The sequence below is a fragment of the Ascaphus truei genome, chromosome 13 (genome assembly GCF_040206685.1).
Source record: "Ascaphus truei isolate aAscTru1 chromosome 13, aAscTru1.hap1, whole genome shotgun sequence".
NCBI classification, from domain to species: Eukaryota; Metazoa; Chordata; class Amphibia; order Anura; family Ascaphidae; genus Ascaphus; species Ascaphus truei.
The window spans coordinates 44,748,447-44,767,306 of record NC_134495.1 but is presented as its reverse complement, the minus strand read 5'-3'; the positions used below and the strand labels follow the sequence as shown (position 1 = coordinate 44,767,306).

Here is an 18,860-nt window from a genome sequence, read left to right as displayed (position 1 = left end):
GTCGCGCACGGCCGCGGGCCACCAGCTGCTTTCCCCCGTTCTAGATGCCCCCGCTGGCTCCTTCCGGCGTGGCTGACTGCGTGCTGTGATGCGTCAGCCAGCCGGAGCTACAAGGAGCTTGTGGTTTTGGCGAGTGTCGCGTCACGTGACATCCCAGCATCCAATCCGATTCCCCCCTCTGTTCAGATCCCCCTTCCGATTCCCCCCTGCTCCAATCCCCCCGTTCCGATTCACCCCCCCCCCCCGTGTGTATTTGCCTGTGTGTGTATGAGTGCCTGTGTGTGTGTGAGTGTGTGAGTGCCTGTGTGTGTCCTTCCCTCTGTGCCTGGCTTCAGAGTGCGAGGGGCTCCGGGAGTGAGAGAGGGATCGACGGGGGGGGGGGGGGGTACGACAGCACGAGAGCCCCCTGCTCAAGCCACGCCCCTCCTGCTCAAACCACGCCCCCCCCCGCTCCGGCTCCTGCTCCCTACAGACCACAGGTAGCGGTCAATTGCCTGTCAGCGTGCTGCCTGTATGCAGTGCGGGCGGGCTGACTGAGGGAGCGGGGCCTTAGCCTTAGACACACACAAGAACAGATACACACGGAACATACAGGAACCGTCCCTCCTCCCTCTGCTCACACCTTTCGCCTGTCCATGCAGCTTCCTCTTCTTCTTGGCCCCTCTGTCACGGTAGACCAGGTCTTTTAACATATTTATATTTTAGGGATCAGTCAATAGGCAAAATAAGGCAGTGAAATAAAATGAGTTTAATTTGAATAAAGACCATGGAAACACACAGAAACACAAAATACATAAATATACACACTTGCTGTGGTCTGGGGGTTGCAATCTAGCCGTTCCTAGATGCAGGGCGCCCACTTGCAAGGGCTTACCCTGATCGGGACCTTCTCCTGGAACCGATTTCGACACAAAATCCTGACCACGACCGCTACAACGAGGCAGGCTTTTCTAGCTTCAAAACGAAGCCGGTTGCTTTGCTATTTTGAACAAAGCAATTTTGAAAAACCCGCCCTAGCTTCATCGACTCAAGTCACAGGAAGGTCTGGTACTCTGACTCGGCCATCTCCTTACATAGCCTCCACTAAGATATCCTTAGCAAGGAGGAGCAACCAATCAGAGCGTGGGAATTCCTCCCCACCAGCCAATAGAAAGAGAGGCTCATACTTTGGCTGATATCAGAGGAGGGGGCGTGTCGAGCCGGCTCGGGATGCCCCGTGGGCGGAACATACAGATTTACAAATGGGAAACGCGCCGACATTCTGCCGCTTCCCCCAGTCAATCCATTTCCACCTACTGGGCAGGATCCACTTGCTGGCACCTTAACCAGATGCTGACTGCATAGAGCCTTATAGTAAATGTAAAACACATTACAACATACACTTTAATAAAGAATATACTTTGGGGAACCTTATACTTATACGGGAAATGTATTAGTGATATTTGGGCTCAAAATCCAGGAGCCTGGGGGACACTGGGTTGCCCCGGTGTAATTCACCCCACGTACCGGCAAATCATGCCTGCTCGCCTGGGAGAATTAAACGACTACCGGTAACTTTGGCCCCCGAACTCCTGCAAACAAAATAATTGTATTTCTACCCAAATATCCCCCATAAACTGATACACAAGAAATCCTGCAGTTCTAGGTCTAAGGGAACATGAAAACAGAAAAAAGCCGGGGTTACTTTACTTTCCACATGTATTATCCCTGGTCCCTGGCTTATGGAGCTGGCATGGACCCCACGGTTTCAGGGGTAACCAGAGGGCTTAACCTTTATTGTATAGCCTGGTTACCCCCTCCCGTCACACCCGCCTCCCCAAACACATTATTATTATTATCATTTATTTAGAACGCACCAACATATTCCGTAGCACTTTACAAAGGATTGGAGGACGAAAACAACGAAAACAATAAAATAACAAATATAAACATACATTGTTACAGTAGATAAGGAGCATCCTGCCCCACAGAGCTTACAATCTATAAGGCAGGGTAAGTGGAAACATTAGGTACAGGGGGATAAGAAGGTTGGTGTGTGTTGGATCGCTGCTTGTTAATAGAAGGAGTTGGCGTTGGAGAAGTAAGTGGGATTATGCTGAGGTAGAGCTGTCACAGCAGGTAATGTGTGAAGATGGAAATGCTTCAATATGCTTCTGAAATATTTTATTTCAGACCAATAACAGAACAGCAAATTGCTGACATCTTTTAGCCACACATTTGGCGTGAGTGAAGTCAGCTGCACAGCACACAGAGCGGTATAGCAAACATGCAGGGGGGTGGGGCTGACAAACTCCAGGTTTTTTAAGTTTTGTCTCTTTTCCTCATGATGTTAACCATGTCCATGCTCCTTAGGTGGACAGGAGCAGTGAAGGCATATTGGAGAAACTCTCTTTAGGGGGCCACCTTTGGCACGACTCAGGTGTTATATCCAAGAGAATCTGAGGTACAGTGAATGTACAAATGCTCCTGACGCCACCCCCTGAATAACTGCAGTACCAAGCAGCAGCCAATAAGAATGTAGGAAACTACCCAGCCCCCTAACCACTGTCCTGCTTTCCCCTGATCCTCATCCTTTTGATCATTCCACGGCTCCCCAGGGTGTGCTAAACCCTGCTGAGAAACACTGCTTTAGAGGATCCCAAAAACTCTACCTCGGTTTCTCTAATCTGTCCCTCAGTATCACCAGAATACTCCTGCAGTCATTCCACATACCAGACATGGGAACCTTTTACCCCTATGTCATATGTAACGGAATAAGATGGAAAATACTCTTAATTACCCATTTATATCAGGATATAAACATGCAAAACAATAGACATATTATTTCATATCACAGTAGGTTTCTGAAAGGTTTAACTCCAGTGGCATTTACAACACACAAATACATTGTCAGTGCTTCTCCCACAGTACAGGCATACCCTGGACACGCACTTTAAGTACACTCGCGAGTAAAGACATATCGCCCAATAGGCAAACGGCAGCTCGCGCATGCACCTGTCAGCACGTCCTGAACAGCAGTCATGGCTCCCTACCTGTACCAAAGCTGTGTGCAAATTAGGAGACTATAGAGTCTGCTACAAATGCGTTATTTGCATCAGTTATGCATGTATATGACAATTGCAGTACAGTACATGCATCGATAAGTGGAAAAAAAAGTAGACCTGCCTAAGACATGCAGGTGAGCCTACAGTTATATTTGCATATTTGCTTTCCTGTGGAGGGTTGTTGTCACTTTTTTTACTCACCATAACTTAACTCAGTATTATGGTTTAGCCTATCCCATAGCCTCTCTTGCATTCCCAGTAAAATCAACCCCACACTGATGAGACCCATCAAGGTCGAAACGGCTGTCTGTGGGTGGTTTTCTGGGTATGCACCTTAACCCTGGCTGTGCTCAAGGCTGTGACCATGCAGCAAGCTTAAGCCTATAGGGAACCATGTTAAAAATGGTTATTGAGGCAAAAAGTGACACTGTGTGCTCATTTGCATGTCATTTCCCAGAATCCCTTGCTGCAGTGGAAGTGCTGTATGCTGGGTGATAATGGGGAAAGGCGGGGTTGCAGACCTGCCTAAGACATGCAGATGAGCCTACAGTTATATTTGCATATTTGCTTTCCTGTGGAGGGTTTTTGTCACTTTTTTTACTCACCATAACTTAACTCAGTATATATATATATATATATATATATATATATATATATATATATATATATATATATATATACATTAGAAAAGAAAAAAGAGGAAAAGCGCCCGATCCATGTTTAAAATCCAATAATAAAGGTTTAATATCACAAACAAAGACAAATGCGCACTCACACTTTGCCAATGAGTTAAAAGCGTTGTAAGGGGCAAGCCCATGTGCCAGCATGTATCAGACTGCAGTCAGTTCGCTCCGTCTCGCTGTGTATACAATGGGGCTCCACTGCTCCTGGTGTCACTGTCTTAGTGTCTCTCCGGCAACCCGATTGAGCAGATTGTAGTTCCCATTCCGCACGGATGTTCTCGGGAGAATCTTAGGACACTTCCTCCCTGCTGTCTGACTCCTGGCGTCTGAACTGCTCCACCACCGTAGTGCAATAACCACATGACCCTACGCGTTTCTTCCGGCTCGGCGGATTTCATCAGGGGATGGACTACACTAGTAATGGCTTACTATTTATAATGCCTCAGTCCAATTGATTAAATGCAAACATGATTGTTTTGATCGTTAATTAAGGTCATCTGTGCTAAATAGTCTATACTAAGTGTTAAAAAATAATGATGACATGTTATATTACCAAATAATGAAATAAATGAATAAAAGTAATAAAAGAAGTAAGAAAAATCAAGAAAAATAAATAAAATTGAAAATAAATCTGAAAGAGACAGAGAATATACAATGGAAGACATGCTAATTACAATGTTAACAACATGAACACCTAAACATCAAAAGCTAATACAACAATATAACAATCTGTATAATGACAACAAATGTGTGTGTGGTATATCCACAAGGTGTATAGATTTGTGCTGTATACAAATATGCATGCCTGTACAAATATACATACATACACATAGTTCATATAGTTACATAGTAGATGAGGTTGAAAAAAGACTTACGTCCATCAAGTTCAACCTATGCTAAATTTAGATAACAGATACTTTATTCTATATCTGTACTTACTTATTGATCCAGAGGAAGGCAAACAAAAACCCCCATTAAGGGGAAAAATTAATTCCTTCCTGACTCCAAGAATTGGCAATCGGATGAATCCCTGGATCAACATCCTTCCCATGTATACTTATTTGGTATATCCCTGTATACATTTCCCATCTAAAAAGATGTCCAACCTTTTTTTGAACAAATCTATTGTATCTGCCATCACAGTCTCCATGGGTAATGAATTCCACATTTTAACTGCCCTTACTGTAAAGAACCCTTTCCTTTGTTGCTGGTGAAATTTCCTTTCCTTCAACCTCAAGGGATGGCCCGAGTCCTTTGTACTGCCCGTGGGATGAATAGTTCTTTTGAAAGCTCCTTGTATTGTCCCTGAATTTATTTGTATATAGTTATCATATCCCCTCTTAGACGCCTCTTTTCTAATGTAAATAAATCTAATTTAGCTAGCCTCTCCTCATAAGTTAGAATGTCCATCCCCTTTATTAATTTGGTGACTCTTCTCTGCACTTTCTCTAGTTCCATAATGTCTTTTCTTAGGATTGGTGCTCAAAATTGTACTCCATATTCAAGGTGTGGTCTTACTAATGCTTTGTAAAGGGGCATAATTATGTTTACTTCCCTTCCATCCATTGCCTGTGTGATGCAAGATAAGATCTTGTTTGCCTTTGCAGCTACTGTATGACATTGGGCACTATTGCTAAGCCTGCTGTCTACAAGCCCTCCTAATTCCTTCTCCATCAAGGATTCCCCCAATATATCTCCATTTAATTTGTAAGTCGCCTTTTTATTCTTGCATCCCAAATGCATAACCTTACATTTATCTGCGTTAAACCTCATTTGCCATTTACCTGCCCACGTTTCCAGTCTCTCCAAGTCCTTCTGAAGAGAAATTACATTCTGCTCTGATTCTATTACCTTACACAATTTAGTATCATCAGCAAAGACGGAGACTTTGCTCTCAATCCCACCCTCAAGGTCATTAATAAACAAGTTAAAAAGCAGGGGTCCCAGTACCGATCCTTGAGGTACTCCACTCACGACTTTAGCCCAACCTGAAAAAGTTCCATTTATGACAACCCTCTGTTGTCTGTCCTTTAACCAGTTTTCAATCCAGGTGCATATATTATTACTGAGTCCAATTTTCTTTATTTTGTACACCAACCTCTTGTGTGAAACCGTATCAAAAGCCTTTGCAAAATCTAAGTAGACCACATCAACTGCATTACCCTGGTCTATATTCCTACTTACCTCCTCAAAGAAACAAATAAGGTTAGTTTGGCAAGATCTATCCTTCATAAATCCATGCTGATTATTACTAATAATTTTGTTTTCCATTAGGTATTCCTGAATATTATCCCGTATTAAACCTTCAAGTAGTTTCCCTACTATTGAAGTCAGGTTTTCAAGTCTGTAATTCCCCGGGTGTTCTCTAGCTCCCTTTTTAAATATAGGCACCACATCTGCTTTACGCTAATCTTGTGATACTGAGCCTGTGGAAATGGAGTCCTTGAATATTAAATATAATGGTTTTGCTATTACTGAGCTTAACTCCTTGAGAACTCTTGGATGTATGCCATCGGGGCCAGGTGCCTTATTTACTTTAATTTTTTCAAGTCGCTTATGAACTTCTTCCTCAGTTAACCAATTGGTCATTAATATGGAGGTTGTGGCTTCCTCCTGTGGCGCTACTATTGAACTTGATTCTTCCCTGGTAAACACAGAGGCAAAGAATTTGTTTAATACCTCTGCTTTTTCCTTATCTCCAATAATCTGCCTACCCATCTCACACTGAAAGGGTCCTATATTTTCTTTTCTCATTTTTTTGTTATTAAGGTACTTAAAGAACTTTTTAGGGTTGACCTTACTTTCTATTGCAATCCTTTTTTCATTATCCATTTTTGCTAATTTAATTGCCCTTTTGCAATTTTTGTTACATTCCTTATAATTCTGATACGATGTCTCTGTCCCTTCTGACTTAAAGAATCTAAACGCCTTCCTCTTCTTGTCCATTTCCTCCCCTACCTGTTTATTTAGCCACATTGGTTTTGACTTATTTCTTTTATACTTATTACCCAAGGGTATACACTGATAAGTGTGCTTTTCTAACAATGTTTTAAAGACTGCCCATTTATCTTCTACATTTTTCCCTGCAAAAACATCATCCCATTGTATTACTCCTAGATTAGACCTCAGTTTATTAAAATCTGCCTTTCTAAAGTTTAAAGTCTTTGTTGAACCCAAGTAATCTGTTTTTTGATAATTTATTTCAAATGAGACCATGTTATGATCACTATTACCCAAATGTTCCAGGACTTGAATATTTGTTATTACTTCTACATTGTTTGATATGACCAAATCCAGAACTGCCCATCTCCTGGTTGGTTCCTCAATAATTTGGGTCATATAATTATCTTTAAGCACCCCCAAAAACCTGTTTCCTTTTGTTGTAACGCTAATCTCATTGCCCCAGTCTATATCTGGATAATTAAAATCCCCCATTATGCAAACATGACCCAGTTTTGATGCCTTCTCCATTTGCAAATGTATTTTAGCTTCCTCAATCTCACAGATATTTGGTGGTTTTTAGCCTATTCCCACAAACATTTTCTTTATACTTTTACCTCCACTGCTAATTTCTATCCACAAGGTCTCTACATTTTCATCATTCCCTTCATAGACATCATCCCTTATAATAAGTTTTAGATCTGGTTTAACATATAGACATACTCCACCTCCCCTTCTATTTGTTTGATCCTTCCGAAAAAGAGAATACCCCTTTAAATTAACTGTCCAGTCATGAGTTTCATCCCACCATGTTTCAGTAATGCCTATGATATCATACTGCTCCCTTGTAGCTATTAATTCAAGCTCCCCCATTTTATCTGTCAGGCTTCTTGCATTAGCAAGCATGCATTTAAGTTTTTTTTCAGCCTGTACTATTATCTTATCTGCTCCTTCCTTTCTGCTCCCACTTGGTTTAGTCTTTAGAAGTTTTCTAGTATTATCTCTATTTACTATGGGTATCTCACTGCTTGTCAAACTTGTACTTGCCCCCATTCTACCTCCATACCACCTTGTATCCTCATCTATTCCATTTAGTTCATTATCTGTTTCATTCCCCTCCCCCCTCCATCCTAGTTTAAAATCTCCTCCAACCTTTTTAGCATTCTCCCCCCTAGCACAGAAGATCCCTATTCATTGAGGTGCAATCCGTCCCTAGAATATAGATGGCACCTCTCAGAAAAGGAGTCCCAGTGCTCTAAAAACCCAAACCCCTCCTTCCTACACCACTTTCTTAGCCATGCATTAACCTTCCTGATCTCTGACTGTCTCCCTGCGGTAGCGCATGCCACTGGTAGTATTTCAGAAAATACTACCTTGGAGGTCCTTGCCTTAAGCTTTTGGCCTAAATCCCTGTAATCATTTTTTAGGACCCTCCATCTTTCTCTAACTTTGTAATTGGTGCCAATATGTACCAAGACCGCGGGCCAATCCCAGCCCCCCCCCCCCCCAACAATCTGTCTACCCGATCCGCAATGTGCCGAACCCGAGCACCCGGGAGACAACAAACTGTTCGGTTCATGCGGTCCTGGCAACAGATTGCCCTATCTACCTTCCTAATAATGGAGTCCCCTACCACCACAATCTTTCTTTGTATCTGTGCATCCTGAGTCCCCACTGTGCTGGAGGAACTATTCACCTGCCCAAACATTCCCAATATCTTCACTCAACATGGCAAATCTATTGGGATGTGTCAGCTCAGAAATGACCTGCTTCTCCCTATTGCCCCTGCTTCCCCTTCTAACTGTTACCCAGCTACCTACTTGTTCCTCACTAACAGCAACTAAGCTACCTACCTGCTCCTAACTAAAAGCGCCACCATCTGCACCACTAGTCGAAGCAAAGGCCTGCTCAGTGAGCTCTAATTCCCTTTCAAGATTGCCAATGTCCCTCAATATTGCAAGTTGCCTCTTCAGATCAGCAATCTCTGATTCTAAAGAGACCACCTGCTCACACTTCTCACAGCGGTATGCTCCTTGGAACAGCTGCTCCAAGTGCACATACATGTGGCAAGATGTGCATTGAGTGGCATTTTCAATCCTGCTCATTCTAGCAACTATGAAGTTTAGAAGTACTAACAGTAAACTGTACTTCAATAAACTATACCTTGTTCAAACTGCTTCTGGTTCTAACTGCACACACTTTAACCAACAAGCACTTCAATCAACCACACAGATCAATCAGTACACGCAAGCTCAGGATTCGTTAGAAGCCTCTGTTTAACTAGGGACACCCACCAGGTGTGTTAGGTTATCAATTAACTAACCCCACCCACTGCAGGTGTGTTAGGCCAGCCAATTAACCAACCACACCCACTCTGCCTCAGGCAGGAGAAAGGGGGAAAAAAGTTACAGGCTTCAAATTACAGCACACTTTAAAAATAGATTAACCCACTGCACACTCCCCAAAAACAGCCACCCCTGCTAGTATACCCAGTACTTCCCTTTCCTTCTGGTTCAAACTGCACACACTTTAACCAACCAGCACTTCAATCAACCACACAGATCAATCAGTACACGCAAGCACATATCCAACACATCTGTCCATAGATCATCCTAATAGTATAACTGTGGAGAAGTCGAGAATAAAATCTATTCTAATGTAAATATAATTATAAATGTATTATAACTTGATCTCTAATCCACATTTGTTATCTACATCATCACATGTCCTTGTGGCTATCAATATATTGGCAGGACAGCGCGCACTCTTAGTACGCACTTCCTAGAGCACAGACACAATATCATTCATGGTCTGACCACTCATAGTCTGTCAAAACATTATCTTGAGAAACATAACAAAGATCCTTCTTCACTTTCTGTTTTGGGATTAGTGATCATTCCCCCCACATTGTTAAGTGGTGATAGACACAAAAACTCAATATTAGAGAGACATATTGGATTTATGTGCTTGACACATTAAATCCAAGAGGTCTGAATGATTGCATCGATACAAGCACCATAGTGTAGTGGTCATTTCCCTTTCACACAGTCATCGGGTGGGTTACAGAGGTCTGGTTTTAACATGTTTAGAATGTTCCCTCTGTTTCCCAGTATGGTGGCAGCTGAAGGGACCCTTGGCTAGGTGCATATTACACATCATTATTTTCACAATTAATTAGCACTATTTCATTAGATCATACATTATTTATTTGGCACATTAGGTAGATTTTTTAGACTCATCACACCATAATTGTCACACATACAGTATATATTCACAATCACATAGACACACTAAAATTATATATTATAATAGAATCAATATATAACACATTAAATGGCACACACAATATCAATCGTTAATATCTTTATTATAATTATATCTTTTCATAATATTTATTATATTATATATAAGTTATCACACACATTAAAAACACTTTAAATTTAATTTACTGGACTGTTGGCTTCTTGGTTTGTTCTCCTTATTTTCTTTCTTTTTCACAATCATTGGCATATTATATTTAGTCCATCTATCCAAGGATAGGTGACATATTTAGTTAAACACCTAAATTAATTTATTTTTTATTTATTTTGGGTTTATATGCATTTTATTAATGGGTTGGATATCATCTATTCTAGATATATTTGATTTATGTTAGTTTTTTTTTCATTTGCATTTGTTAGATCTATGCTAAGTTTGTTCTTGACACAGGACACATATTGGAATATGGGTATAAGATTCATTACATATACCAAAAATTATAAATAAACATCATTCATGTGGGTAGTAAAACAGTTCTATACTGTATACCAAATAAATATATTTTAAACTTTGTTTACCTTTCAAATCATTCAATTTGTTTGTTATCTCATATGCTTTTTTCATTCTAATCATTTATTCATTTGACAATTTTCAAATAGATTCAGTTTAAATTAATTATTTTTCATGAATTCAATTAATAATTATATTTTTAATTTTCATATCTATTTCCCTATGGGAAGTTTCATTTCAATCTTCATTTAATAATAATATTATGTTTGTATTGTAGTATTAATTTCATCAAGCTTTTCATTTGTATTTATTTTAAACTTAAATAACTATTAAAAGTTATAATACATTTATAATTACATTTACATTAGAATAGATTTTATTCTCGACTTCTCCACAGTTATACTATTAGGATGATCTATGGACAGATGTGTTGGATATGTGTATGTATGTATATTTGTACAGGCATGCATATTTGTATACAGCACAAATCTATACACCTTGTGGATATACCACACTTACATTTGTTGTCATTATACAGATTGTTATATTGTTGTATTAGCTTTTGATGTTTAGGTGTTCATATTGTTAACATTGTAATTAGCATGTCTTCCATTGTATATTCTCTGTCTCTTTCAGATTTATTTTCAATTTTATTTATTTTTCTTGAGTTTTCTTACCTCTTTATTACTTTTATTAATTTATTTCATTATTTGGTAATATAACATGTCATCATTATATTTTAACACTATTAGTGTAGACTATTTAGCACAGATGACCTTAATTAACCATCAAAACAATCATGTTTGCATTTATTCAATTGGACTGAGGCATTATAAATAGTAAGCCATTACTAGGGCAGTCCATCCCCTGATGAAATCCGCCGGAAGAAACGCGTAGGGTCACGTGGTTATTGCACTACGGTGGTGGAGCAGTTCAGACGCCAGGAGTCAGACAGCAAAGAGGAAGTGTCCTAAGATTCTCCCGAGAACATCCGTGCGGAATGGGAACTACAATCTGCTCAATCGGGTTGCCGGAGAGACACTAAGACAGTGACACCAGTAGCAGTGGAGCCCCATTGTATACACAGCGAGACAGAGCGAATTGACTCCAGTCTGATACATGCTGGCACATGGGCTTGCCCCATACAACGCTTTTAACTCATTGGCAAAGTGTGAGTGCGCATTTGTCTTTGTTCATGATATTAAACCTTTATTATTGGATTTTACACATGGATCGGGCGCTTTTCCTCTTTTTTCTTTTCTAATAGGTATCTGCCTGGAGGTTGTTGACCCCAAGGAAGAAGATGCCCAGACCATTTAATTCCTATCAGGTTACCCAATCTTGGGCTATAGGACATTGGACTTTTATTCGTTTTTTTGTCACATTTGAACATTTTTTGAACTTAGACATTTTTTATGTTTTTTTATATATGTTTTTTTAGTTGCTCATTATCACCATTTTCGTTTTTTATTTTTCATTATTGTTTTTAGCAGCTGCACATATTTTACTGTGTTACATTCGCTCACTCTTTATGTATCCACCATTATAGTCTAAACCACTTTTTCACTTTGCATGGTATGGTAATTAATTCAGGCATCTGTGCTAGATAGAGACACATCTTGGTCATCTGGTCACAGCGATACTGCAATTCGGGTGATCACTGTTACAGGTGCTGTCTTATTCTTTTCATATATATATATTAGTCTGATTCCCACCACAAGAACATCCATTTGTTGTTGTTGTTTAGCATTTACTCTGGTTCCTGGTATTCGATGTGGCCTCCCAGGTGCCATTTATGAGGCTCAGTTATACATCTGTGACTTTTTTTTTAGCTCAGCTACATTAACCCACTGTTCAGGAAGCACTAGAACATTTCAATTATCAAAGTCTATTTCAATAGATTTTCAGAAAATAGCTACAGTATATGAAATGTAAATTAACCCCTGAGTTGCTTCCAATTTTGCCACAGTACTTCTTTATCTTACAGCACATTCCAATTGCAATTTTGGACATGTTTTATACTAATTGAAATATTCAACCAGAAATTATAAATTATGTTTATGCTATTAATTAACTTTTTCCTCACAGTGCATTTTTTCCCCACAGATAAATCCATGAGCAGAAGTACACCTGTAGATGGGCACACTCATCCTTTTTGCGCTCCAGATTGTGTAAATGAAGATAACAGTGTTGTTAAAAGTGATCAAGGAGCAAATTACTTGAGACAAAATAAACCAAGTACGAGACAGAGAAAAGCTGTGGGAATTATTGCCAAGGAATCAAGCTCATGTGAAGAAGAAAATCCCACAGCCTCCCATATTTATACACCGAGAGAACATACAGGAAGTGAATATGCATCTACTGATATTAAGAAATGGGACAAAGGAAACACTCAAATTCACAACAAATTGTCTATAATTAAATATAAGTGCAGTGAATGCGGTAAAAACTTTAATAATAAATCCGCTTATACAATTCACCAAAGAACACACACTACAGAAAGGCTGTATAAGTGTACTGAATGTCAGAAATGCTTTACTAGTAACTCAGCTCTTGTAAAACATCAGACAATTCATGAGGGAGTGAAGTTGTTTCCTTGTTCTGAATTTGAGAAACACGTCTCTTGTAAACCATTTATTTTTAGACATCACAGAGCAGAGAGACAATTTTCTTGCTCTAAATGTGCAAAATGTTTTTCCAAGAACTCAAATCTTGTTACACATCAGAGAATTCACACAGGAGAGAGACCATGTCTATGCTCTGAATGTGGGAAATGTTTTTCCAAGAACTCAGATCTTGTTAGACATCAAAAATCTCACACCCGAGAGAGACCATTTGTTTGTTCTGAATGTGTGAAATGTTTTACCCATAAATCAGATCTTGTTAGACATCAAAAATCTCACACCGGAGAGAAACCATTTACTTGTTCTGAATGTGGGAAATGTTTTTCTCGCAGCGCAACTCTTGTTACACATCAGAAAAATCACACAGCAAAGAAATCATTTGTTTGCTCTGAATGTGGGAAATGTTTTACCCAGAATTCACAACTTGTTAAACATCAGATAATTCACACAGGAGAGAAGTCATTTGTTCGCTCTGAATGTGGGAAATGTTTTACCCAGAACTCAAAACTTGTTAAACATCAGATAATTCACACAGGAGAGAAGCCATTTGTTTGCTTTGAATGTGGGAAATGTTTTTCCCAGAACTCAAAACTTGTTAGACATCAGATAATTCACACAGGAGAGAGACCATTTGTTTGCTCTGAATGTGGGAAATCTTTTTCTGACAGCTCAAATCTTGTTAAACATCAAAGAATTCACACAGGAGAGAGACCATGTCTATGCTCTGAATGTGGGAAATGTTTTACCCAGAACTCAGATCTTGTTAGACATCAAAAATCTCACACCGGAGAGAGACCATTTGTTTGTTCTGAATGTGTGAAATGTTTTACCCATAAATCAGATCTTGTTAGACATCAGATAATTCACAGGAGAGAGACCATTTGTTTGCTCTGAATGTGGGAAATCTTTTTCCCAGAATCCACATCTTGCTAAACATCAGAGATTTCACACACGAAAGAGACTTATTGCTCCTAATGTGGGAAATGTTTTACCCAAAGTCCAGAGCATGTTAAACATCACAGACACCAGAGGCAAAAATATATAGCATTCAAATTTTCACTGTGAGTCATGGATTTTTGCTTTCAGAAAGTTCAACGCATTAAGATCCTTATGTGATTGAAGAGTTCATTAAATAAAGGTTATGCCCAACCTGCAGCCTCTTTGCCCATCATTTACCTTTATTTATGAGTAAAATACTGTAGAAGTAAAAATGTATTTCCAAGGGCTTTAGCTTTATACCTTCCCCTTAATCATATCCATCAAAGGCACCATGCAGTGTTTCCTCTGTCCTGTACCTGGCTGCTGCCAGTTACTGTATAGTTACATAGTAGATGACGTTGAAAAAAGACATCGATCCATCAAGTTCAACCTATGCTAAATTTAGAAGACAGATACTTTATCTTATATCTGTACTTACAGTATATTTATCCAGAGGAAGGCAAAAAAACCAAAAAAAAAACCCAGTGAAATATCATCCAATGATATCTCATAAGGGGAAAAATAAATTCATCCCTGATTCCAAGCATTGGCAATCAGATTACTCCCTGGATCAACATCCTTCCCATGTGTGAAAGCGTAGAATTAATATCAATGAGTCAAGGGTTCAAAGTATCAACGTGAGTTTATCTGCACCAAGGTACAAATGAGAGAAAGAATTCAAAATGAACTAATTTTTCTGAAAACATATTGCTTGGCATCACATTTTTATACATTTCAAAATGAGTAATACGCCCCTTAAGGGGGCTGGCTTAGAGATAAAAAACAATATGATGACATATAAAAATCTTAATTCATACATAAATATGCTTCGTAAGCTATACCTTATCCTATATATTCCACCGCAATGTGGGCCTCTTAACCTCCTGACTTAAGGAGTAACCCTCTTAGCCCTTTGGGTGTAGCTGACAGATATTGGAAGCGGAGGTCAGCGAAAAATGACTTTGCAGGAAAAACTCTTACAAATGCAATTATTTCAATTTGATGACTAGTTAGGAATTATTCTAGGGTTAGTCTTTGCCAGGAGCGATGCTCTGCAGCATATCAAACATACACAAATAAACAGATACACATATATACAAGCAAACACTCAAAATGGCTGTTGCGTCAAAATGGTGGTGATGATAGTCTGTCTTCCTATAGCCTGAGCAACACACCTTATCTCAATTTTCACACATGTTTACTTATTTGGTATATCCCTGTATACCTTTCCTTTTTAAAAAGATGTCCAACCTTTTTTTGAACATATCTATTGTATCTGCCAACAGACTCCATGGATAATGAATTTCACATTTTAACAGCCCTTGCTGTAAAGAACTCTTTCCTTTGTTACTGGTGAAATCACTTTTCTTCCAACCTTACGGAATGACCCTGTGTCGTTTTTACTGCCCTTGTGTTACGCTTCTGCTCATCACAAACCTAGACTGCACCGCGGGGTTAAGGTGGGGATGTGAAAACACCAACCATGACCACGAAGCCGGGTCTGGGTTGCGAAGCTCATTGTCGTGCGTAGCCGGGACAGGATTGGAGAAGGCAGAGTAGTCCATAGGCAAGCCGGAGTCAAGGCAGCACAAGAGCGATGGTTGAGGTCACAGGCAAAAATTCGACAACAGGAAAAATTTCAGCAAAGGTGCTTCAGCGTAGGTGCTGCAGCACAGTGGGTACAGGAACAGGGAACAAGAACAGGGTGGAAGGAAGGCCACGGGAAAAGTAGGAGTGCAGACACGCTACAGAAAACACTGAGGAACAGTGTAGCCACTTCAGCGCGGCGAAGTCTGCCAGGAACTAGGAGAGTAGCACCGGGGCTACTGAGCAGGAAGGCCTTATGATGCAGGAGAATTGCAGACACGCCACAGGAAGCATTGAGGAACAGTGTAGCCGCTTCAGCACGGCAAAGGCGAAGTCTGCCAGGAACTAGGAGAAGAGGACAAGGCACTAGAAGGACAAGCCAGGCCAAACAGAGCTGCTTGTGGCAAGCACACGTATTGGAGAAAGTATTATGTTCAGTTACTTCCTGGGGGAAGGGCAGCAGATAAATAGCACTGGCAGCCAATGGGAGAAGAGCTGCATAGGAGGCAGCAACAGTCAGGCTGCAGAGTAACACCAAGAGCAGGTGATTCTGATTGCAGCTTCAGGGGGAGATTTGTCTGGAAGCTCTAAAGCACTGTAAGAATGAGTTCCAGCCAAACCCAGGAGTGGATCCCTTACAGTATCCCCTCCTTCAGGACAGAACTCCGGACGAACAGGGGCAGGATCCTTTACACCTTGGGATGAATAGTTCTTTTGAAAGCTCCTTGTACAATCACCGAATATTTTTGTATATACAGATGCAGCGGCCGTTATTCGAACAAATCACGGAGCCATTTTCGTGTGTGCTGCTTTACTCCATGCGGCATTAACACGGCCAATCACCCCAGGTACATGTGTTTATCGCGGTTGCTTTGTTTGAATTTCATGAATTGTGTGCAATTAAATGCAATGAAATTAATGAATAGTAATCTGTACTGTATTGCATGTCACGAGGGGGGTGGCTAGCCTGGTAATAAAGGGGTTATCCCCCAGCTGGCCACCCCTACCATCATTTGGGAGGCGAGGGGTTAACTGTAATAATGGTTAATATGTGTTTATATTCCCCTGCCTCCGTACAAAATGTATTCCCCTTTGGTTTTAATGTGTTCCTGCTCGTACAGTGTTGACACCATGCACATACACTGGGATCAGGTCAGTAGGCAAAGGGTTAACTGTGTTTGAATGTTTATGGCCCTTTGTTCCTCTTCCCACCTTTTCACCCACCATTTGCAGGCATTGTCCCATAAGTCACCATTGGAGCTCCATAGGATTCAATGGAGATTGAGATGTTTTTGGCCCTATACCTAGAAAGACCAGCAGATGGAGCCCGAGAGGATAAACTGGGTTTTCCCATTGTAATGTATGGGGCCATGCATTTCAATAGGAAATACCTAGAGTCCGCTTTCAAAGAACGAAGTGATACATTATAACTATGTTGGATGCCTGCCAATCCACAGTATCCGAGTACCGCTACCATCTAGGAAAGGGCTTTGATCACTAAATTGCCGTGGGAACTCGGTCGCGGTCAAGTTCAAAATATATTAAAATGTATAACTTTGGTTCTAGGGCAGCTAGCAATAAAATTCTTTCTGCCCCTATCTCGTGGGAACCCACTCACTCGACGACAAACGTCACCGACGGGCAATGGCTGCGAGAAAGGGTCGCGCCCGCCACGAAGGTCTCTGCCATTGAACACAATTGCGGATAAAAGCCGCTAGGGTTTAAAAATGCTTAAAACCTGATATTCCTTTCTCCGGTTCGGTGATAGCTAGGGGGCTGAAATTTGCCCACAATGCCGGCACACCTCCGGCATGATTGCATGGCAATTTCCAGCCCTCTCAGATCAACTGAACGGAGTATTTTGATATGTATAAATTGTTGTAAGATTTACTGTATTTCATGCCTACTGTAAAGCCTGCGAAAGTTTCTGGCCCATGAGGTATGTTAATGGCCAGAGGGCGACAGTGTGTCTACAGGGAAACAACTGAACAAAGGCTCACTCACCCGGATTAAGTATGCAGGGTGGAGAAAGAGCAGAACATGGCTATTCAAGTTAAGTGTCATACTTCACACCTCTGGTCAGAGTTTCCCGGTCCAGAATCCCAAATGGCAGAATTTGAGACGCCAACTTTTTAGTGTGGGGTTCAGGAAATGGGACTCTGACTGAAAGGATGTGTGCATGTGCCAACCAGGTACCCTCCTGCTTCCCACGTTAGCTGGCAAGAGGTAATTGGGTCCAGGTAATTGTTATCCAATACCTGAGTCCCAATGTTAAGGGAGAGAGCCCAAATCCCATATAAACGATTGTAAGCTTTATGCCCAGTGTCTTCGTTTTGTATCCTGTTGCCTGATGAACTGCTAGCCTGTGTCCTGGGCTATTTCATCTGTCCCCTTCCCAAGTAAGTGTTATATTCTGTTTGTTATTTGCTCAATACTGTATGTCCACCTGAATCGTAAGGAATAAAATCTCTTTATTATATCACAGTGTCATTCAATTCAACCCAGATTATAAAGTGTGTATTATAACCCTGAAGCTACCGTGACACTGGTCCCAAAGATCTCCCATGCAGGGATCCATGATATTTCATGGTCGGATCATGCACCAATAGAGTTGCGGTGCTCTCAAATTAACCTAGACCGACAGGGAGAAAATTAGAAACTAAATGAGTCGATGATAAAGATCCCAGAAGTCATACAGACACTTGATAAAGAAATTTACCTTTTCTTTAAAATTAATAATGACAATAATAAGAGAACGGAGATAAGGTCAAGCATAATGATAAAACGAATCAGGCTCTGAAAGATTTCTTAGCAGATTCTAAATTACCTATGTTGGGCAGGGGAGAGAGGGACGATTTGCAAAAAGACTTCACGATTGAGGAGCTATCGGAAGTTATTAAGAACCTAAAATCATCCAAAGCTCCGGCACCTGATTGGTTCTCAAATTTGTATTACTGTATAAAAACATTCTTCAAATTGCTAGCCCCCCATCTGCTGCACATGTCTAATGCGGTGGTCACAGGTGCCTCATTCCTGGAACACATGCTCTCGGCGTCTATTTCACTAATACATAAAAAAGGCAAAGATCCGGCAGACTCTAAGAGTTATAGGCCCATATCGTTAATAAATTCGGACATTAAAATATGCTCCAAAATGCTAGCTAATCGATTGAGCCATATCCTACCTAGATTGGTTCACCTGAATCAGCTGGAATTTGTCAAAGGCAGACAAGCAGC

The 18,860-nt window shown here is 40.5% G+C and overlaps 1 protein-coding gene across 1 annotated transcript in view; it reads left to right on the top strand.

Moving 5' to 3' along the window:
- The window catches only part of LOC142465283 (uncharacterized), a 102,330-nt gene extending 84,227 nt beyond the window's left edge, over positions 1-18,103 (top strand). The window contains 2 exon segments of the mRNA XM_075569296.1: positions 12,542-13,925; positions 13,927-18,103. Coding sequence (XP_075425411.1) covers positions 12,542-13,925; positions 13,927-14,104 — 1,562 coding nt within the window. The 3' untranslated portion in view covers positions 14,105-18,103.
- Positions 18,104-18,860: the final 757 nt, after the last annotated feature.